Here is a 24,362-nt window from a genome sequence, read left to right on the forward strand (position 1 = left end):
CAAAGTAATTTTTCCGAGAATGTTGGGACGCTTCAACTCTAGGACGTGCAAATAGATGTGTATTTTTACTTTGCTAGGGACAGAAAAATTTAAGATGTGAAAAATGAAAAAAAAAATGCTTTATTATAAGAAGAATTTTCAGAGTGGTTTGGCCAGATTCACAATGAGCTTGATAAAAGAGGCCTTCTTAATGCCCAAGGGACAGAAAGAGTTAGAAAAAATCCAACAAATAATTTTTTTGATTTGCATATCGGCACATTCTCAATATGATGTAATAATGAATTATGGTTCTGCGTATTCGTTATATGAAAATTGCAATGCTTTGTCAGTTATAAGCTTCTGGCCTCTAATAAATAAAATAAAATAATTTTATTTTTATTCAAATTTCTAAAACCGTTTGAATTTTTGTTTCGTGTAAACGTTCGCACCTAGAACCTGTGCGAAGAAACATTGCAAGAGTTTAAGTTACCTGATGATGACCTGTTGAGCAGGTGGAAGACGTTTGTAACGTAGTAATAAATACTAATTCTCGGAGGCATAAGGTGTTTGAGTCAAAATATTCAAAACTCTGAGTGTTTATTGAAGTATTGAAATAAAATAATTATCTTAATCAAACTGTAATGGAGCCGAGGAAATCGATCTCACAAAATGGTTATTTGAGATAACTATATCATAATTCTCGAGGCGCCTCTAGCGGAGAATTTAGAAAGCAGTCAAGCTGCCAAAGGATAATTTTAAAGACCGTGACCGTGTATTCAGATGACCCGGAATCCTCAAATAGACAAGTATGCTTTACGGCAGCATGTAAGAACGTTTCCGCTTAAACAACTTAAACATGACGAATTCTATGTCCAAATGTTTGAAGGAAGCCGTAGAAAAGAGTAATTTGAATTCGGAAAGATTAAGAATAGGATTGGCGACTGCCGTCTTCGTGGTTTATGCAGCAAGAATAAGTTATCCGGTTATAAGTAAATCTTTAACCTCTTTAAGGGATAAAGCTAAAGAAGCGCAGAATAGAATATCTTCTACTAGTCCACAGAAAACAAATTCTTTAAACGATGAAGTCTGTAAAGTTAAAAAGGAATCGAAAAGTTCGAAGAAAGATTCGTCGACGTTTGCTGACCTCAAGAAATTTCCTGCTTTTAATAAAGAATTCATATTTCAATTAACTAAACTCTTGAGAATCATGATACCAGGATTACGTACTTTGGAAATGGGCATATTGGTCATGCATACGATTTCTCTGATGTCTAGGACATTTTTATCCGTATATGTTGCTAAATTAGAAGGTTGTGTTGTCAAATTCATCGTTCGTAAGGACATAACTAATTTTGCTTTACAATTATCTAAGTGGATACTCGTGGCGGTTCCGGCCACCTTCGTCAACAGTCTGATACGGTTTTTGGAAAGTCAGCTTTCGTTGGCTTTTCGTACCAGATTGGTACGGTACGCCTATTCCTTGTATTTCACCGACCAGACTTACTACGGCGTCGGAAATTTGGACGGTAGATTGGAAAACGCCGATCACTGCCTCACCGAAGACATCACCACTTTTGCGCAGTCCATGGCTCATTTGTATTCTCACATAACCAAACCGTTATTAGACATAGTCGTTACTAGTTTTACTCTCTATAAAATGGCGCACGACATGGGTACTTACGGCGTGGAGGGTATCGGTTTGGCGGCTTTTATGGTCGTGTTGACCGGACACGTCCTGCGTAAAGTGTCGCCCAAATTTGGGAAATTAGTTTCCGAAGAAGCAAAGTTGAAAGGATATTTAAGATTCGTGCATTCTCGATTAATAGCGAATGCAGAGGAGATTGCATTTTACGGAGGCCATCGGGTAATTATTATTATGCATTGAAATTTATGTGAAATTCGGGTAATTATTTAAATATTATTTTCTATCTTAGTTTCAGTTAAGGAAATCAAGCTTTTTACATAGTCTTTAAGTTTACACAAAATATTACATTTTATTATTTTTCCATTATGACATGCAAATTAATTCAATTTGCTATAGTGATTAACTCTGTATGTAAATTACAGTTTTCATAAACTGCTGTAGCAAATGGTGTGGCAAATAATAAATTTTAAAATTAAACGATATTATATTAGTACCTATAACGATAATTCGGTTAACATTACCTACGGTAGCGAACGTGGCGGCTCGTCTCCGAAACGGCAGGGACGCACGATCTAACCTAACCTATTCTAATAAATTACCTCTATTCTAATAATTTGGTTAGCAATAATTATGGTAATTTATTAGAATCGGTTAGGTTAGATCGTGCGTCCTCGCCGTTTCGGAGACGAGCCGCCACGTTCGCTACCGTAGGTAACGTTAACCGATAATTCTTTACTTTAAATTACTCGTTTGTTAAATCTGAGATAATTTATTTAACAAATTCATAATAATAATTTGTTTAGGCTGTAGAATGTAGTAGAAGCCATTTATATTTGATTAAAGTTTTTACTACTACAAAAAAATTTTAATGTTTTAAAATTATACAAATATATGTAAGGCAATGTTTTAAATAGGAAACTAAAAATTGTTTATATAATATTAAAACAAATTTTTCTAAATATATATTTATTACTTTTAAAATGAAAGATTCAACATAAACTGCTAAAAAATAACTGCTTTATGATTCAGTCACAAAGATGAATATATTATTCTAAAGTATGAAATTTAGGTTCATTACAGTATTTTAATATGTAATTAGAATATGAGTAGTCTTAGCTGGACTGTTGAGAGGGGAACTGGAAATTTTTCCCCAGAATAAAATAAACATTAGTCCACTGCTTTCACCATTTGTATGGAGACTTACGACTCATCCTTTTAAGCTTAGATATTGTTTTCGTACATAAATACTTATTATTGTATTACAATAGCCTATACGAGTATGACGAGTAGACCGTACCGTATAGCTGTGTGGTGCGGTCTACTCGTAGTACTCGTACAGGCTATTCGGTCTCTAGGTACCGTACACGCTATTGTTTGTTTGATAACGTATTTCTTGGAATATATTCCTGTCATTAAGCAGTGCATACTTGTATCTAAATACTAAGGATTTGATTTAGATTGTTTTATTTGTCAAGTGATCACATTTTCCCATTCAGAAGAATTTCAGATATATATTTTTTTAAATTGTTTGTTTTATGTTAAATCCTTTAATTGAATTTGAAATTCTGATACTATTTATTTTTAAAATATAACTTAACTAACCACAAAATTCATTATCAGTTAAAATTAATTTGTAGTTCTAAATATGTTTCAAATTTAGTAAATGTTTTTAAGATAATTCTTCTGATATTACAGAAAATGACATTAAAAATGCATAAATCACTTATGAAAGTGATAAATTGTTTTTAACTATTAAATGATTATAAAAATGTGACTTTGATTAAAAAAGAATTCATACATTTGAATTGCAATTAATCATATAAATTAATGTATGAATGCTTTTAAACAGTTTAATTAAATAAAATTTTCATTAGTTCAGATTATCTAATTTGAAATTTATCATTATTATGAGAAAAAATCATTTTATTTATTCAATAATTAACAGTTTTGATTATTTAATTGAAATGAATTAATTTTGTTTTAAAAGTTTCAGATTCTAAACAATAAATTATCCTTAAAACATTAAATAACATGTAGTATAAGAGATTATTTTTCTAGGTGGAACTGTCTATTTTACAAAAAAGTTATAAAGCTCTAACTAGACAAATGAATCTCATATTTAATAAGAGGTTATGGTATGTGATGTTGGAGCAGTTACTTCTAAAATATTATTGGAGTGCTACAGGAATGATCATTGTTTCTCTGCCTATATTAATGGGAACGGCAAAAATCGATAAAGGTAAATATAAATTTCATTCTAATTTCATTAATGAAAATTAAGACTATACAAACAATGAAATTAGTCAATACGATCCCGGGCTTCTGTGTACGGTTCTGTAAATTTCATTCTACTTCCCTCTCCGAATATAAAAAATTTAGTAATGTTACAAATGAATAAATAATGAAATCTACTTTGTGTTATCAATTTGTTTTTTGATTGTCATGTTGTATATTTGAAATCCACTTTAGACAGATAGGTTCTGTGTTTATTTGTTTATGATTGGGATGATTATTTATATTGAAATGGACATTAAAAAATGTGGCTTCCACATTTAAATAAATTAGACATTGTCAATTATCATTAAATTAAAATATTATAAAGAAAAAAATTTAGTTCGGTATTATTTTTAAAATGAATTGCACCATTAGAATCTGATATAATAATACTAGATGTCATTGATATCTTTAATATTTGATAACAATGTTTTCGAAAAAGGATTAAACCCATTAAGATGCTGTACTTCATCTACTAAAATGGCATTACCAAAGCATTGATAGTATTGATGCTATGTGTTGGCTTTATGACCAAATCTGATATTTTAGTGTTTTTTGCTTCCACTGAAAATTTTGATAAATGTGGATTATGTCCTTGTGCTGAAACATTATTAATATATTAAGGATTAGTTAAAAGAAAATCAAAAGTGATTTTTATTTTTAATGTTTACTTAATTTCTAAGTTTCATTACAATAGCATTTGTCATTTATTATTGAATTTAATTATATTGGCCATGAATAATTTATTCTGGAACATTACAGAAGAACTGAGCAGAATGTTCTTAAAATTAATAACTTTTGTAAAGTTACTACAAAAAAAAATAAATATATGAAGGGTAACTTAATACGTAAAAAATGGTAAAAATCTATGGTAAAACTATGGTAAAAAATCACTATCAGATAATTATGTTATATTAGAATTGCCAGAAATTTTAAACTTATAAAAATAAAAAATAAATGCAATGAAATCATTAGAAAATTCAATTTTTTAACTCAAAAACTGGTTTGTAATCCTTGAAACTTGAAGATTGTTAGATAATGTAGATAATAACTTTAAAATATTTTTGTCTTTTGTAGAAGCCATAAAAATTAAAGGGAAAAAATTTAAAATTTAATAATAATAAATGTTAGATTTACAAAAGAATTTTAACATAATTTACAAAAAGTTTATTGTTATTGTCTCTATTAGAAGCCCACCTACCGGGCTTAAACATGGGCTTCTATTAAGATTATTATTTACTTTTCCCGGCTTTAAGAGAACTCGCCGTAAGAAAACATCGGACAAGCCGATAGTGATTTTTGCCTCCTCGACTTTTTTACGTAACAGCTTTTTAAGTGAGTTTCGATAGCTTCGGATTGGTACGTCAGTATATATTAGATTTCCTGTTATAAGTTGAGTAAACAAGTATTGATTACATAACTAGCAAAAAGCTTTTAAAAATATTTCCTCTAAGAATTGTGCAATTGTAATAATTGAATAATTCTATAAATTACATAAGATATTTATACAAAGTATATTTAGTAGAAATTATTTTTTAATCAAATAAAAAATATTTATATTTACTTAAATTATAAAGTAAGTTATTCATAGAAAAATGTTAATAAAAATAAAAAATTCCAGGTCAAAATACATTTTAAAAAATGATTACAATTGAATATGAATACAAATTTGAAGTCTTTGTAGAACTTGTCCTTCATATTTTGTTATTGTGAAGGATGTGTAAGAACAATTTAAATTTTGTGTTTGCCTTCAATTTTAATATTTTTAATAATTATGAAATAAGGTTTCAAATCATTTTCATAAAATATGTTAACATTGTGGAGAAATTTATTAATTAGTTAGCATAATGATGTAACTTTATTTTGTCATTTATATGTAATGTTCATATTACTCCTGTCAGAACCTACCTGGCTTAAACATGGGCTTCTGTTAAGACTTTTTATTTAATTTCTTGGCTTTAAGATAATTCTCCATAAGAAAACATTGTATTAGCAGTCTGTTTCCTTCATGAAAAAACTATAGCAAATTTGGTCCCAAGTGTTGCTGTGACTATAAATAGCTCTATGATATATTTAAGCTTGTGTAAAAAATTGCTGAAAAAATTAAGGAAAAGACAGTTACTGGTGTTTAAGAGAATTAGAATGTGATGTTTATTGTATGTTTAAATAATTTCTCAATAAAAAAAAATAGAATGGGATGGATGCCTCTATTAGCACAGTTTTAATCAAAGAAATAGAAAAAGATAGGAATAGACTTCTAATATAGGAAAGTGATCTTGAACTGAGCTGGCATTAGTCTTAGTTAAGTGTGAATTAAGTGTATGTAAATGAAAAGCTGTATGAGAGCAAAAAGATAAAGTACTAAATTCAATATGTAAAAATAAACATTTGACTTATTTTTTTTTTTAATTTTAAGTTAATATTAGCATTTGAAAAAAATATATATATATTTCTTTTTGTTTGATGTGAAAGCCAGATTTAATTATCCATGAAATTGTTCAAAGTCATTGCCCAACTAGCATATTCTTGGAATGTTTATATATAAATATAGTAAGGTATTTTACTATCCATATGATTGATCATCTGGACAGACTTCTTCAATGTGAGTGTTAATTATTAGCAGGATTTTAATTGTATCTTGATGTCTTCTAACACGATACAATAGTCTTGAGATTATTGAGTCGTCGGATGACATTTTTTTAGTTCAATAATCAATTTATGAAATAAATCTGTGTTTAATATCACATAAAAATTCCTTTTTTATTTTATTTTTCTGGTTTAATTGACTATGTTAAGGCTGATTTTAACCTCTTCGGTTATACAATCTCTAGCGGGTGTCAGTGAAAATTTAATGCTTTTTCTATGGAGAAAATGTTTTTCAAAAATTCTCAAAAATGAAATAGATAGAACCAAACAATTTTTTGCATTAGAATCATATTTAATCCTTCTAATAATAATCAATTTTCAAAGTTCTGAGCTGTATATGTTAATTTTCTACAATTTTAAAAATTTGTAGAACATGAATGAAGTCAATGAAATTTGGCACTGTTGTCCTTTTATTGTGTTTATTTTGTAAGTTTTCTAACAAATGTCAGGTATATAAGTTTTCAAAAAATATTATTCATGATTCCTCAACAGGTGAATGGTCATTTGCATGATTGTATGTTACTTGAAAAACTCTTCTAATCAACACTTCCACATTCCACATCTGTAATTGAAATAAAGTTTTTACATTTTGTTTGTTAACTCTTGAAATTCATTAGAAAACATGCAAATTAAAGGGTCAGTAGCACAAATTTATCCCTAGTAGCTGAATTTTTTATTTCAAAATTTAGCTACTAGCTACTAATTTTTTCTCAAAAATCAAAACTTTATACTCTGGGCAGTATGTATTGATATACTAAATTTATTTGAGAACTATCCAATAGTTCTTTCTACAGAGAGCTCTTTATTATGATTACACAGTCTATTGTAATCATACTGTTCACTAATTATCACTATCACACATATCACTAATTATGCTTCACTTATCACAAAATTTTATTTTTACAGTATACTGTAAACATTAATTAAAAGATATATATTATTATGCAAATATTTAAAAATTTGATTTGAAAAATCAAAGTTTTGTTGCTGTTATATCCATTGACTCTACAGCAGGCCTGGCCAATCCGCGGCTCGTCACGTTAAATTGTGTGGCCCGCTAAGCAATATCGTATATCTATTACAACTTTTGTTTCCCGTTACGTGTATACCAAAACAATTAAATAAATGAAAATTTGCGTGTGTCATTGTTATAATGCGCGAGTGCAAGTACGAACTCTTGGTATAACAATAAAATCTTATTCATTTTGTATTTGTTTTACTTTTTTAGAAGCATGTTTGCCTAAATTGTTGCCCACCGTAATGTTACGTGTGATCAAAGTGGCCCGCGAAACAATTTGGGTTGGCCAGGCCTGCTCTACAGGAATAATAGTTTGCTTTAATATTTTAGAATCAATTAATTTTTTAATGGAAAGTTTTGATAAATTGTTATTCTATTTCTTGTTATCCATTACATATATACAGATAAGATCATCCCTAAGAATTGAAAAATTTAGACAATATATGGCTCATTGATTTAACAAATACATTTTTAATTTCTACACAACACTGGAGAACACCGGGATGTGTAAAATACTGCACTCTTAGAACCTATAACCGGTGTGATATAAAAACAAAGGGTGCTTATCACCACAAACGTTTTTGAACTCCCAGCAGTTCAAAAACGTTTGTGGTGATAAGCATCCTTTGTTTTTATATCACACCGGTTATAGGTTCTAAGAGTGCAGTATTTTTAATTTCCATTCTAAATCTGTAATTAAAATAATAGCAACATTAATTAATTATTAAAATTGAGGTAAAGTATTGATATCATTTTTGTAATTTACATCTATAATACTGTAATTATTGTTAGATTCACAATTCATAAATTGTTTATAACTGGAAAATGATAGAATTTATTGATAAAACATTTGCATCTGATATACAAAAGGTTAATTTAACAAATAAATTAACTGTTTTCCCTGTTTGATAAATTCTAGATATGATATGATATAAACAAATCTTTAACCCATGATTTAATCTTGATCTTGTTCTAATCTTGTTTATTCAATTAATAATATTTATGCTTTAATTATAAGTTTTAAGTCAAAATATTAAAGAAAAAACTTAGTACAAAATTTTTGTTATAATTTAATATTATATAAAATTTAAATAGGATCTATTATTAAAATTTAAATGCTAAATTAAAAAAGAATTTTTTAAATTGACAGATGATGTGCTGAGTGGAGATGATGGAGTTAGTAGCAGAACTCAATACATGACCACAGCTAAAAATATACTCATTGCTGGAGGCGATGCAGTCGAAAGGTTAATGTCTTCGTACAAAGAAGTGAGTGTATTTTATCAATCGATATCAAAGGTCAAATGATTTTATTTTTATACGGGTTATTGATTTATGATAGTAATATCGTGTATTATTGTTAACAGCTGTATAAGTTATCTACTAATAAAAAAGTGAATATAAATGAAGAAATTGATTCAAAATGTTTTAAAATGAGTATTATTTAAAGCTTGACAAATTTAAACTATAACTTAAATACATTAAAAAATATATATATTTAAATAATAATTTTATATTGAAATTTTCAAATTTGTATTACATGTGTGTGTCTGTGTGTATTATACTTTATTATTTTTATGTATATTACTACTTTATATATATATATATTTATTTATTATTATTAAATAAATAAATAAATAAATATAAAGTAATAAGTAAACAAAATCTAGTGACGAGTTGCATAACTTTCCCAGTAAAAGCATTTAAAATTGCATGTGGTACCATCTATTATGTTATTTTATTAAAACGTTTTCATTTTTTTTAATTATTATAAAATGACAGACAGCTTAATTTTGAGGTAGAGATGAGTTCTATAAAAAATTTTAAATGCTAATAACAAGTAAAATCTTCATTAAGTTTGTTTTGATCTCTAATATATCGGAATGTATTGAGTCTGGGTGTAAGGGAAATAAAGGACTGTACAATACTAATTGAAACAAGATGACGACGATTTTAATAAAATCAAGGATCGGGGCCAACAACAGTATGGTTGACGGGTATACCACATTTACAATAATAAACAATTACGACAAATACAATAACTGACGAACAATGACACTACAAACAAATAAATTATTGTAAACGAATATACCACATTTACAATAATAATCTTACTTCGTTCCGTAAACTATATACTGTCCATAGATGCACACCACGAGGTCGAGGATGTCCTGTCCTTACGGATGGAAACGGATTAATCTTCCACGAAGAAAAACAAGAAAAGTTCTTCGGCACATGCGACGGTTCCTTTTATATTACCCGTCATGCACGAATGCTCCCTTCGTCACGTGACTTGTTTTTGGCCAATTAGCCCACTCCGACCGGTGTAGACGGGAACGGTGATACGGTATACTATTCCGCAAACAATCATAAAAAAGTAGTTCCCGACACGTAACGAACGATGTTTTATATACACAATATAATATATAACTATACAAACAAAACAATAAAGTAGCACAGCACTACAAGTTCAACCCCATTTGAGATATGGCACATGACCTCCCCTCTCTCTCTTCCTATGACCTTTAAATAACCACCAAAATTTAACAGCATCAATCCCCCTACTACACAAACCTCCCTGCAAAATTTTAGAAATTTTTGACAAAAACAGGTGATTTAAGCTTTAAAGTGGGTAAACAAAATTATGCACCCTCTTACACACACTAGCATATATACAATTTTTTGCATTTCTTGGTGTTCCAACTTTCCTGAGTCCAAAAATGTAAAATGCTTCGGGGGTCATGTGTTGACCAATTACCATACTTTTTCTCTGTTATGTATAACACCCAGGAAAGTAAAAATATACTTTTTAAGGTAATTCTCTTATAATGCAATTATTTTAATAATAAAAACTTTGCGTATTATATGAATACACAAAGAAGATTCTTTAGTGAATATGTTTTTCTTTTTGTTATTTTTATTTAATACAATTTTAAATGACAAGTGGTTGGATGTTCCCATCCTAGTTGATATTGACTCCAAGAGATCAGTCAATTTAGTAAGGAAGTCAGTAAGTTACTAGTTGTTTGAAGTTGATGGACATATTTATTTTTATTAAATTTAAAAATATAATAAACTTTATTATGCTTATTTTTTAAGTTTTATTAAAAATATAATTATAACTATGTTGTTCACAAATTACTGGAGTAATCAATTAAATACAAACACAGCCTTTTATTTAGTAACAGAACTTCAATGAAAATTCTAATTGTTTTTGGCCTTCACCAAGGCCTGCCTCAGGTTTTTAACGAAACTGAATTGCAAGTCGAATGTTCAAAAATTGATTTTTTTAAAAATTTCGAATATCTCATCACATAAGGCAAATTTATACAGTTGATTGACTAAAACCATAAAAGTGTGATCATGTGATCCATACAAATTTTTAAGCCGTACATATTGTATAAGATGAAATTATTATTGGTTAACTTTACTCAACTCTTTTATACATCTCGCACGCCATCTGTACTTCCATGCATATGCCACCGTATTGCAGTTCTTAAAGTTAATACAATTGCCAGTTAGGCTGGTTTTATATATTTTCAATGCCTCTAGACTATGAATATGATCTGTTTGAAAGACCTGTCTGATTAATTTGGTGTTCTGGAGGTACCTCATTCGCATCATACAACATGGTCCAATGTATGCACCAGGAGCTTCTGAACTGCATCCGGAAAATGTGATGCCTGACATCGAAAGGCTCATTAGCAGTATGAATGTTATCCACGAAGAATACTATAGATGGAAAGCCACCTTCAAAATTTGTTCCATCAACAACAGGACCTGAGATAACAATTTTTGGCGTCTTCTGTGAAGAACCAAGAATTGGCTTGCTGAGGAGCACATCATCCTGAAAGCCGATAAAAGCAAAGCTCTCATTTTATTAAAAGAGGACCATACATCCCTTATGTGACAGTATGTCATGGACACTGACTGTGAACCTGTCGATGAGAACTACGTAAACAAGTTACAAACTTGGGTCTCACAATTCACACCCATTTCCCTGGCCAAGAAGTGGAAATTAAACAGGGTGGTGATTGCCTCACCTGACACTCTGAGGTTATTCTCTTTTGCAAAAATGCATAGGCTGACACCTTCACTTAGACTAGTTCTGGATAAAACTAGATCCCCAACTAGGCTACTCGAGAAGGCTATACGCAACACCTTGGACCATTTGAAGGGTTATATGTTTACTCTCAATAAGTCCACCAATTTGATTGATATCTTGTGGCAGGTAGAGGTAGGTGACGAAGCCCACATCATTGTCTTTGATTTCATATCCCTATACCCATCAGTATGGCTGCAACCGTGCTTGCACGGTTGCAGCCATACTGATGGGTATAGCCATACTGTTGCACTTGGGCCCCATTCTCACTTAGTAAAAGTCCCTCTCTGAATTGCAAGCAAATTTTTGAGCTGGCACACCTCTTGTGCTATACCTCATTCTTTCACTTAAACAACATCACTTACCTACAAAAAACGGGGTGTGCCCATGGGCAGCCCCATTTTTGTACCACTAACTTGCATAGGTCACCTGATAGGGGACCTATGTGAGGGGTTTACAAAAGATACGTGGATGACATATCCTATGGAAGACGGAGCCAAAGGTTGATGAGTTTTTAAGATCTATGAACAACAACCCGTACGTTCTTACCCTTAAGCTGGATCAAATAAGTAACTGTAGCACTCATTTCTTAGATGTCAGCAGGCATCTCAACAGGGGCCGGGTGGAAATGAGTGTTTATTACAAACCAGGCTATGTACTGTACCACTATTTATCCCAGCAAACTCGTCTAACCTCTGTTCGTATAAAATTGCCGCTTTCCATGTCCTAACTAGATGGGCATAAACTCATCACACCAATAGAGACGACACTCTGCTGGAGCTACGACGTATCGAAGATATAGCAGTAGAACATAGCTACAGAAGAGACCTAGTACAGTGGAATCTCGCATAATGAGTGTTTCACATAATGAGCAAAATAAATTGTGAAAAAATGACTCGCTTAACGAGCGAATTTTCACATAACGAGTGGCCAGGAAAGGGGTAGTCTTGAATTGTGCGCATGCTCCATCTAGCACTCGTTCAGTTAGCATCTTAGTGTTGCTTGTGATTACACATTTTTCCAAACTTTTTCCAACACATATTACGTATAAACATCAATAACCATAGCCCATTATATAATAAACCCGCCAAACAATATGCCAAATTCTTGGCTACGTAAAGGCTATAATTTCATATTAAAAATTAATTAATTTGACTAGAGGTAGGTAGTTATGCTGCCATCTTGTATTAAATTTAATGACCGATTCCAAATTAAATTCCAGAAATGTCTAAATTAAAAATTAATTATTTATAATTATCAAATTTAATACAAGATGGAAACATAACTGTCTACCTCTAGTCAAATTAATTGATTTCTAATATTTAATTATAGCCTTTGCATAGCCCAAGAATTTGGCATATTGGTTGGTGTGTTTATCGGACAAATTGTCTGATTTTTTTTTTTTTTGGTTTTCTGCAAATGAATTTGCATTTCAGGTTGGTTCATTCCACTCTAGAAGAAAGGTTGATGATCCACACTCCATAACAATGTTTATTGTATAATTTTCTTTTAATAAACATTATACATAAAATATTTGAGTATATTTTTCAGCGTGGAATGCATTATTGTATTTTACATTAATTTCTATGGAAAAATTGTTTCGCTTAATGAGTGTTTTGCATTACAAGTAAGACTCTGGAATGAATTATGCTCGTTAAGCAAGGTTCCACTGTATGTGGTTTAGACCATGCTTATGCCAACCAATTTGCCTCACACAACGGTCCCAACAGTCAGTCTGCTTCTAACAGAAACGAACAACACATCACAGGCTATAGGCACACCACAGTACAGTTTAATCAACATTTGAAATCCTTATACAAAGAGATTGCAGGCCAGATTGGTACAGAAATTGCATATAGGCGATCCAGTACAATATACAAGTTGCTATGCAATGCAAAAGATAAAATGGATCAAACCAGAGCCTCAGGAGCGTATTCTATACCTCTAAGAGACAATAGATTTTAAAGGGACTTAGTCGTCTGCATAGTCCTGTATGTGGCAGCCAGGAGGTAGGGTGTCATTTAAGTGCAGAATAGAGTTACAGGCTATGTTCCAGAGACCAGGACCAGACCTGGATCCCTGAGGACAGCCTCGAGTGATGGTTATGACTATGTTATTTTGTGTTGTATAAATACCTGCACTCCTGTCGCTAAGATAGGACTGCAGAAGTTTGTAAAGATTTTGAGGACAGTGATGAGCATGTAGCGTGTGCAGGATAAAAGGCCACCAGGCGTGATCGAAGGGTCTCTAAAGTCAATAGTGATAATTGTGGTATGCTGATTGTTTTGTTTAGCCTGTTAGATGTAGTTAATGAACTGATGGATGGCATCTACTGTACCGTTGTTTTTAGAAAAGCCGAACTGATTCTGATGCAGGGCTTTACACTTGCGTAGATGCCATGTGATCCTATTAATCATTAGATTGTCTAACACTTATCCCAGAGTTGGGAGATGGCAGATTGGCCTGTATTCTTTGTAAGTGTTAGTGCTGGTGGGTTTGGGAATCAGTTTGACACTAGCCTTTTTCCTACTCAGTGGAAAATATGAAGAGGATATTGCAATTTGTGATTTTAAAACTGTCTAGGAAGAACAATTTTTCTTTACTCATCAAAATACTTTCAAGCCTGTTTATTGGATACGTGGAATTTGTGTAGCAGTGCCAAAAAAATTTAACCTGGACCGACATTTCAAACAACTGCACAGTGATTTCAACTAGTGATAGCAAATATCCTGTTGGATCACACTTGTGAACGGAATTTATCAATAAAAAAAAAAAAAAAGAAATCTTTAGCTGGCCAACAATTCTTGTTCCAGAAGAGAAATGACGAAATGGAAACTATGTTGAAGGCTTCTTATGAACTTTCTCTGTTGTTAGCCCACAAGAAAAAACCCTATTCTGACAGAAAGGAGATAATAAAAAATAGCCTTTTAATATTTGCCCAAAATGTCGGTGATATAAATGTCAAAAATATGATTGATAAAATAGCTTTGTCTAGAAATACTGTCATGCATCGTATAGATGACATGGGCCAGGATGTTGGCACACAAATTGTCTCTGAACTACAATATTGCAAATATTTTTCATTAACTTTGGATGAAAGCTGTGATATCACAGACAATGTGCTGTTAAGCATATTTGTGCATTACACGAATGATAATTTCGATATTGTGGAAGAACTTCTTGATTTGCACCAACTAATTTTAACTACAGGTGAGGACATTTTTAAAGAACTTAAAAATGTAGTTGAAGTTAACAAAGTAGAGTGGACAAAATTAGATAGTGTTTGCACAGATGGAGCACCTTACATGGTTGGCAGGATAAAAGGTTTTGTTACATTGCTTGAAAATTATTTTGGAAGAAAAGTTTTTAAGTATCATTGTATTATCCATCAAGAAGCTCTTTGTGCCAAGGATGTAAACCTGTATTCGGTTATTGACCCTGTAGCATGCTGTATCAACAAAATAAGAGCTTGAGCTCTGAATCAACGACGATTTCATGAGCTTTTCCTGGAAGAAATGGAAGAGGATGAACTGTTACTCCTTCATTGTAGTGTGCACTGGCTTTCCAAAGGAAGTGCACTCGCAAGATTTTGGAATTTGAGGGAGTGTGTTCTAAAATATCTGGAAGAAAACAATGAACTCCCCAGTGAGTGCTTGCTACTCAAGAATGAAGATTGGCTGAAGATTGAAGATATGGGATTTAGCTTTTCTCACCAATATTATGGCACATTTAAATAATTTAAATTTAAGATTACAGGGAAAAGATTGTATTTTTCCTACCCTAGTTGGTCATATATCTTCTATTGCGAACAAACTTTTGCTTTTTTCTCTTGATTTTGGAGAAAAAAGAGTAACACATTTCACATTAATGCAGGAAGTAGCTATCAAAGTCAATAATGCTCTGAACTATGATAGATTTAAAAATTTAATATCTATTTTGCAGGATTCATTCAGTGCTAGGTTCGATGATTTTCAAGACGATAAAAAAAAAATGCTGATCTTTTCCCAAATCCTTTTTTCAATTTCTCTGCAAGACGTTAGTTGTTACCCACCTGAAATCCAAATCCAAATTATTGACCTACAGCACCATACCACACTGAAAAGCAAATAGAAGGAACTTATTTCAACTGCAAGTAATCCAAATTATATTGAATTTTGGAAATTTCAAGCAATTTTTCAAATTTACATGATTTGGCTGTCAGATATTGTTGTACGTTTGGATCAACAAATGTTTGTGAACAAATGTTTTCTATTATGAACATAATAAAATCAATATATTGTTCAAAATTAACTGATATGCACCTAAAACACCTAATTTTGTTAGCATCTTCAAAAACCAACTGTTTAATAATTATTTAGAACTAGCTGACCCAGCCACGCGTTGCTGTGGCTCAAAATGTATCTATTATAAATGTATAACACTTTCGAAAAATCCCTTCTTAGTGTAGATTCTGTTGACGTACCCTATTAAAGCACAATCAAAAATGCAAAAAAACCGCATCTAAAATAGTACAATAGAAGCCTAGTTCTTCACGATAAACCTTAATCCCGTCCCTCTCCTCCGCGAGGGGGAGAATTGAAAAATTCCTTTTTAGTGTATATTCTGTCGACAATCTGCTCTAGTTCATCCAAATAATGCCTCACAGAAAAGCAAAGTTAGGTCGTCGTACTTGCGGAGTTAGCGCCATCTGTCGGACATAAAATTCTTAATCCCGTTTCTCTTCCCCCCAGGGGGGATTTCAACATCTAAATTATATAAAAACATGCCCGTATTCGAATGGAACGTTGCGTGAAAATTTCAAAGCAATCAGTGAATAACTTTTGGAGATTGTCATTTCCTTTGTTTCTAATAGCTATTTTTATGTATATAGATTAAATGTTTAAAGTTATTCATTTTTATTTTATACATAATCTAACTGACTGAACCTTTAAAACGTTTATTAACAATAAAACCCACGTTTGTACTTTTGTTTTATTTATTATATTATTTTATAAATCTCCACTACTCAGACTTACTTGGAAAAAAATGTGCTATTTGCGTAAAAATCCCACAATCAGCCTATAAGTAACATTTTTTCATCTTTTTATATTTTTCAGTATGTTGGAGAAGTTGGAAGTGGCATGCATAATTTTTTTCAGATAGTGGCACTTTTCCCAAAAAGGTTGGCCACCCCCGGTTTAGATAATATACAATTAAATAAAAGATTTTTACAGTGAAACAGCTGATGATCTTCAAAAATAAGTGCCAGAATATTGTAGAGATGTAAATTATAATTAAATTAGTACAGTTCTAATGTTATGTGACTTGACTTTAATCTCAGCAAGTATTTTGTCTAAAATTAAGTATTTTAAAGCTTAATAAGTTATAAATTAGTAAAAATGGTGTTATGAACTTATTTTTTATAACTTTAAGCCTATGAAAGTCTAATTTTTAGATGAAAGTGCTTGCTCAGATTAAAGATAAGATTTCAAATATTGATATGTACTAATTTTTTCATTACTGAATTGTTGCAAGTTATATATAAACAATTAATGGAATTATACAGAATACATTTGAAATTAAGAACAGAACATATATAGCAAAAATTCTTATATTATAAAAGAATGAAATTATTCTTAAAATTTTAATTTAAAAAAAAAAACAATAACTTTTGAAATGATAAAAACAGTATATATAGCAAAGTCTGTAGTAAATATAATGTTAGAACAGATAAAGTAAAAATAACATAAATTATCTTAAGTATTTTAACGTTTATTTTTTACAGATGACGATAATAATAATATGCATATTTTAAAATAAATTTTTTTTACATTGTAGTATTTGATTTATTGTTTTATTTGTTTAAACTATTGAAACTAAAGGAAAAAGATTTTGCCATTCAGCAAATATTGTGAGTTAAAATTCAGGATAATAAATAATGATTTTGATGTTTATCATCCTCAATTTAAAATTCAAACAATGTCTTAAGTACTGTACAGATAAGTGTATATAAATACAAATATCATTATTTTTGAGTTTTTCCTATTTCGTTGCTAGTTGCAGAGGACGTTATCAATGAAAGAAAATAAAGTATTTATTTGTATTACACAAGAATGAACAAGGGCAACTTTTTGTAAACATACTATTTCAAGTAATAGTTAAAAAAAATATTAGAAATACTTTAGAAGTAATTTTCACAAAGGAAAAAAACTATTATTACTGTTAGTGATAAGAACATATCATGAAATTAATACTCACTCAATCAGTTATTTCATCATCTGAAATTACTGTTCTCAGTTTTATTGTTAAATTATACTTTTCTATTTATATTAGTTTCAAAAAACTATTTTCTGTATTTTTTTCAACATTATCTTAAAATAAACTAGAATAGAAACTAAATGTTTTACATAAAATTAGAATTTATATGTTGATAAACACTTCTTATTTAATGACTTTGAAACATATCTAAAGTAATAAAATTATATTAGGAGGACATGTTAAAACAATAGAAATTATATAACTTGAAAATTTATTAATTATAATTGTTTTGGTTGTTATTATAATTAATTTGTAATTCATCCAGTATTGCTGTCTATTACCAGGTTTAAAAAGAGCATAATGCCAGCAATTTAAACTAGTTTGTTGTGAGCAAATAATGCTTAGTGTTTAAAGCACTAGTTAAGATTGATAGCAATTGCATGATATCAGCCACATATTCAGGCCAATAGCACAAATAATTGGCAGAAATCTTAAAAATGCCTTTTATCTGAAGATAATGTTAACAATAAAACTCTTACAAGAAGCAATGCTTTATTAGTGTATTTTAACATCACTATTTGGGCACATGTCAGGTTCAGTAGCATTAGACAACAGAACAATATCTGTGATTTATAATAAGTGGAGTCAATTGTACTTTTTCTTTTTAGAAATAATAATACAGTAGAACACACTAAACATTACATTCTTGAATTTGTTTTTAAATGTTTTATATGATGATTGGTAAATTTTTCACTATAGTTGGATGGATATCAACCATACTACTTTTTATGATTAATTAAATTAATCATAAAAATTAATTTAATTAATTTTACTTAATTTTTAAGTGTTTTTGGCTCAAAATAAACCAAAAATACATTTAAAAGAGCTTTAAACATACTTCATCTTCAGTTAAGAACAGTTTTAAATGTTAACAACAGTTTTTATAACCAGTTTTTGAAATAAAAAGAACAAACTATTTATATTTATTCTAAAATGACAAGCTTTGGACAGAAAAACAAAATTATTGAAATTAAATTTTAGAACACTTTCAGCTTAGAGTTTGAAAATTGTTCTATCATTACTTGTAAAATTTTTTAAGAATTAACACACTAAAAATCTTTTTTATATCCTAGTACAAATAGCTTTAGATAAAAATTAACGTTTTCAACCAAAACTTGGTCTTTGTCAGGCTATTGACCAGTATAAAATTCGAAACTAGAATTCGAATATTCTTATAATCATCATATTCGATGATTATAAGAAGCACTAATAAAAAAGATTTATTAGAAGAAGGTGTCGTTTGTTGGATAGAATGCACATGTAACAACCCTAGTTTTTACATCGGTGAAATGAAACGAAGATTGAAGATTAGACTGTTCGAACACCTGGCTGCCGTAAGGTTAAAAAATAGTAATTCTCCTATCTTCCAACACTGTAATATTAATAACTGTCAGATCAATACTAATAAATTAAAAATTATCTTTAGGGAAAAAAACAATGTAAAACGGAAAGTAAAAGAACATTTTGCTATCGTTATGCAGAACAACATTGTATATTTTAATACGGGAAAGTTAACGGCGGAATGCTGGGAATTCTTTGTAAACTATGTAAGTGGTTTCTCTTAACAAGTTATTGTCGGAATACGAACCATGTACGATCAAACCTACCGAAGAGGCCTTTCGTAAGAGGCAAAATGCATTTAGGAAGTTTGTTAATGTAAATAAAAAGTTTTCTCTCTGCAAGTTGATTTCCTTTTACTTTTTTAACTTTAATCTTTTTTATTCATTGTTGATACAATGTTTTAAAAATTTTTAAGTTATACATTATCCATAAGTCAGAACTGGAAGAAAAATATAATTTTTTCATGTATTTTACAATTAAACAGTAAGAAGAATAGAAAGTCTGACTCCATTGTTTTTATAATTATTTTTGGATTATACTCATTATATCTTTAGAATAGAATAGTCTTTATAAAGATTCTATTAGTATCATTCCATAAATCATCTTTCAGATTTATTTTCGTTTCTTCTGTCTTCACCACATCAGAAAAAAAGAAAATAACCACACCCTTAAAGAAGCCAGGAAGACTATTTCCAAGGTTTTTTATCAGACCTTGTATTGTATTATATTGTAGTGTTGGCAATAGTCACCATAGACTCTGTGTTTTTTGTATGTTATTCAATTGAAAAGGCCATAAGGCTGAAATGCATTTTGGAGAGGTTAATTAAATATGTTGGGAGTGTAATAAGCCTGGGAGTTCAGTAGTCTTCAAAAACTGTTTTTTTAATTAATAATACAGGCAGTTTTTTTAATATATTACATTTAAAATAGTTCTTCAAACTTTTCAACTAGGTTAATAAAAATTTGTATATTCTAAAAATAAATCATTTCTAGATTAAAACAAGTAGATATACTCTTTACGTCCGATTTTGAGAAATTTACTCGCACGGACAAATGAAAAACGAAGAAATACTAAATCTTTATTCTTAATAGTTCCATTCTCAAAAAATTCAAATAATCCAAATGCATTTTGCCTTTACGATCAGACCTCATCAGTGGATACAGTTAACTGCTGGTTGCTGTTCATTTTTATTTCTGGTGATCTCTTCCCAGCATGCATCTACATTCATTCCTGTATTCAGATTTATTACATTTGCATATGTTATAATACAGAAATGTTCTACAATTCTCCTTTTTAAACAGCTTTTTACTTTATGTAATATTTTAACATTATTTCTATCTATTTTACAATTATAATTATTACGATGTAAATATCACGGAGATTCTTGTCTTTTTAACCTAATAGCAGCTTCTTGTTCTTTTAACCGTATTTCTAATTTTCTTCCAGTTTCTCCAATATAATGTTTTGGACATGTGCATGTACATGACAGCCTATAAATGACTCCAGCACTTTCTAGTTGTCTCTTAAGTATATTAGTCAATCTTACAAATGTGGAGATACCACATGATTATTTAAGGCTGTCTTGGAGACATAATATGAACCTCCCTTAATTTAATGAATAGGTTAATAAATATAAAAGTTAGTTAACATTAAAAAAATATATTCAAATGAACTGTATGTTTACTTAAAATCTATAAATTTGATATGTGTACTTTTTTGGAAATTATATGATAATGTGCAATAAAAGGAATTATAACTGTTAACATAACTCATCCATGATCACCTGTCAGTGAAGTTCAAAAATTTCTAAGTATACCTTGTGAGAAGGAACTGTACTGTATTTCCATTTAGTACCATTTATTTTGTTGGGTTTTGGGTGACTTCACACTATGGCTGTAAAAGAAAATTCTAAAGTATCTGTAATCTGTCTTTCTGAAGAATGACATTAGCCACCTGACAATAGAATTTCCAAAGTAACTTGGAAAAGTCGAGTTACTATTTAATTAGTAAAATCATCATATAAATAAAGCTTTAAGCAATTTATTATAAGTAAGACAAAAACCTTTTACACTTTGTCTCTAGCAGTTTAATCACTAAGTACAAATGTTTTCGGCCGCTTTGAACGGCCTTCTTTGGGTACCGTACGATAAGGTCGGTTGGAACGTCTGTTAGCGGATATTTAAATGACGTCACCGTTTATAAAGGTTTCTTCTTACTAGTGACGTCATTGCTAAGAAAGTTTAAATGATATCGACATAGTTAATTATCTTTTGAGTTTAACCAAGATGTGTGAATGGCTATTGAGGATCTGCAATCAGAAAGTGGTTCTTGGAGGGTAATTTTTGTAAGTGGTATTTTTATCATTAATTTGACATTGTTTCTTGTTAAACACTGTTTGTTTGCAAAATTCTTAAATTATTGAATAATAATTAGTTTAACAGTGTTTAAGAATTGTTGATCTATTAGTTATTAATCATAATCAACCATTGCTTGATTTTTCAATCTTCTTTATTAAAATTTATTTAACATTTTTATCTGATATTTTATTGTATATATTGGCAGTTAGTGATCCTTGATTATTAATTAATCCACAGAGTGGTCAGATCTGCTCTCTAATGGACCTGAAAGTAAGGTTTTGTTTGAAGATTTAACACTTTTTCGAGCAAAAACTGAACTTTAAAATCTTATAAATATATATGATACTCTCATGGAAGAAAAGAATAACAAGTACATGTTTAATATTTATTTAACAGGTTTGGCAATTCATTTTCTACTGTAATACTACTATCTTAGGCATGATGACAAGAGATAAATATTTGTATATATAATCAAATGAAAAGAAACAGCTTATTTGTAACACAAACATGTCTGTTATCACTTTCAATGGTAGTCTTGTAGTGATCTTAGAAGTAGCAGAAAGTGACAGGTCTGGGTAATCAAAATTTTGGATGTGTACTTCAAGGGATGGTTGCAGTTAATTTATCTGTAGTAGTCAAAACCCATGTTGATCAAAACTGTGTTAGCCAAGGGATATGTGTATACATAATAATTATTCATATAATTATACTGCATAAATGTTGCTTATGTTATTTTTGAGTATTTACTTCATATACTTTATTTAGTGACCATCAAAATTTTTAAAAATGCTTCCAGGTAAATGAACTTGCTGGATATACTGCTCGTGTTTCAAGAATGATAACAGTGTTTGAAGAAGTAAGTCAAGGAAAATATCAGCGCACTCTTACTGCTTCTGCTAAAAGACCTGGGAAAAAGTCTATATCAAGAGTCAGAGGATTGACATTCAAAGATGGAATGCCCGAAATTAAAGGTATATTGTTACAATAAACAAATTTCTTACAGAAAGCCTGTACATTTTATGGAAATTTTATATGTTACTAGCCTGAAAATAACTTTATATAGGTATCAGATTAATTAGATAATTTTTAAAAAAATAGATATTGATAGAATTAACTAACTTCATTTTTAAGTTTAATATACATTTAATAATTAGAATTATGATAAGTGGAATTGTAAAACATCAACACTGGGGATGGAAATCAACACCTTATCTAGAACCTGTTACCGGTGTTGTGTCCTGTGAATAATACAGTTTATCACTAATGTTTTCAAACTATTAAATAGTTCTTCCTCAGGTGAAATATGCTGAATAACCGATGGAACACAAAAAAAAAAAAAAAAAGAACGTGAATATTCAAATTAAATGGAACATATGCTTGACGAAAGTCATTACGACAGACATATGCATTTCACGCATGGATGGTGGCAATTAAATGTCGGCATCCATAAAGACCTGCCATGCAACAGATAAATTTAGCTCCTTCTTTTAGATGATGCAGGTGGCATTGTGGCTCGTTCTATAAATGGATATGGCCTTTAACCATCTTAGATGTTCCTGTTGAGGTGTAGTGAGGATGATCTTGGCTTGATCAAATGCCGTCTCGATATCAGGGTCAGATGCCCAAGTAGCAAGGGTGTTTGCGTATTCTGGTTCCTAAGGAGTGTTTGGTGGAGCCGATATAAATAAGGTCCCTGTCACATCTGTTGTTCCTAAGAGGGATAGAGTAAACACCAGGGAGTCTGTTATGGTCGGGAGAGTCCTGTTACAGAGGATGTCAAAGATTGTCGGACATTTCCTGTATGTGATCAGCATGTGGTGTTTGCTGGCAATTTCTGTGTACAATGATTTATTGTATGGATTAAATGTGACAGGGACACAGGTTTCACTGTCTAGTCCAGGCCTGGCCAACCCAAATTGTTTTGCGGGCAACTTTGATTACACATAACGTTACGGTGGGCCACAATTTCAGCATACTTTTAAAAAAGTAAAACAAATACCAAATGAATAAGATTTTATTGTTATACCAAGAGTTCGTACTCGCACTTGCACATTATAACAATGACACATGCAAATTTTCATTTATTTAATTGTTTTGGTATACACATAATGGGGAAACAAAAGTTGTAATAGATATATAATATCGCTTAGTGGGCCACACAATTTAACGTGATGGGCCGTGGGTTGGCCAGGCCTTGTCTAGTCCATTGTTAGCCCTTGCGTGAGTGGTGGAGACATATTGTGAGCAGTGATATCACTCAATTAAATGATGAGTCAGATTAGAGTACCCATGCTTGGTTGCTATCTGCTTAATGTGCATTAATTTGGTGATAGAGCTTGTGGGGAGGACAAACGAGAAAATGCCCTTCTAACTAAAGCATTTGTGAGACTGACGAGCGAGACAAAGACACAAAATCGAAAGTAAATAAAATACAATACAATACTTTTATTAATTCGCTTGTTATAATACAGGATTCAGAGGATACCAACAACACTACTCCCACCAAATGATTAACACAATTAATTATCCAACGACTGTACAATATAGTTTCCCGACAAAGAATGTGCACGTGTAGTACTTTGTTTGACGCAATGATCTAATTACTTAAAATATATAAATTAAAACTAAATTCTTATAACTACTAATAACTATTGAAAGAAGAAGGCTTATTAGGAAAGTTAGGAAATGGTAGTAAGGTATAG

At 30.5% G+C, this 24,362-nt stretch overlaps 1 protein-coding gene across 1 annotated transcript in view; it reads left to right on the forward strand.

Moving 5' to 3' along the window:
- The first annotated feature begins 706 nt into the window (after positions 1-706).
- Abcd1 (ATP binding cassette subfamily D) overlaps positions 707-24,362 on the forward strand; it is a 73,837-nt gene continuing 50,181 nt past the window's right edge. The window contains exons 1-4 of the mRNA XM_067269220.1: positions 707-1,843; positions 3,683-3,863; positions 8,713-8,831; positions 22,457-22,631. Of these exons, the coding sequence (XP_067125321.1) occupies positions 836-1,843; positions 3,683-3,863; positions 8,713-8,831; positions 22,457-22,631 (1,483 nt within the window). The 5' untranslated portion in view covers positions 707-835. The remainder of the gene's footprint in view (positions 1,844-3,682; positions 3,864-8,712; positions 8,832-22,456; positions 22,632-24,362) is intronic.

The sequence above is a fragment of the Centruroides vittatus genome, unplaced genomic scaffold (genome assembly GCF_030686945.1).
Source record: "Centruroides vittatus isolate TY-2023 unplaced genomic scaffold, ASM3068694v2 contig_349, whole genome shotgun sequence".
In the NCBI taxonomy this organism is placed as follows: Eukaryota; Metazoa; Arthropoda; class Arachnida; order Scorpiones; family Buthidae; genus Centruroides; species Centruroides vittatus.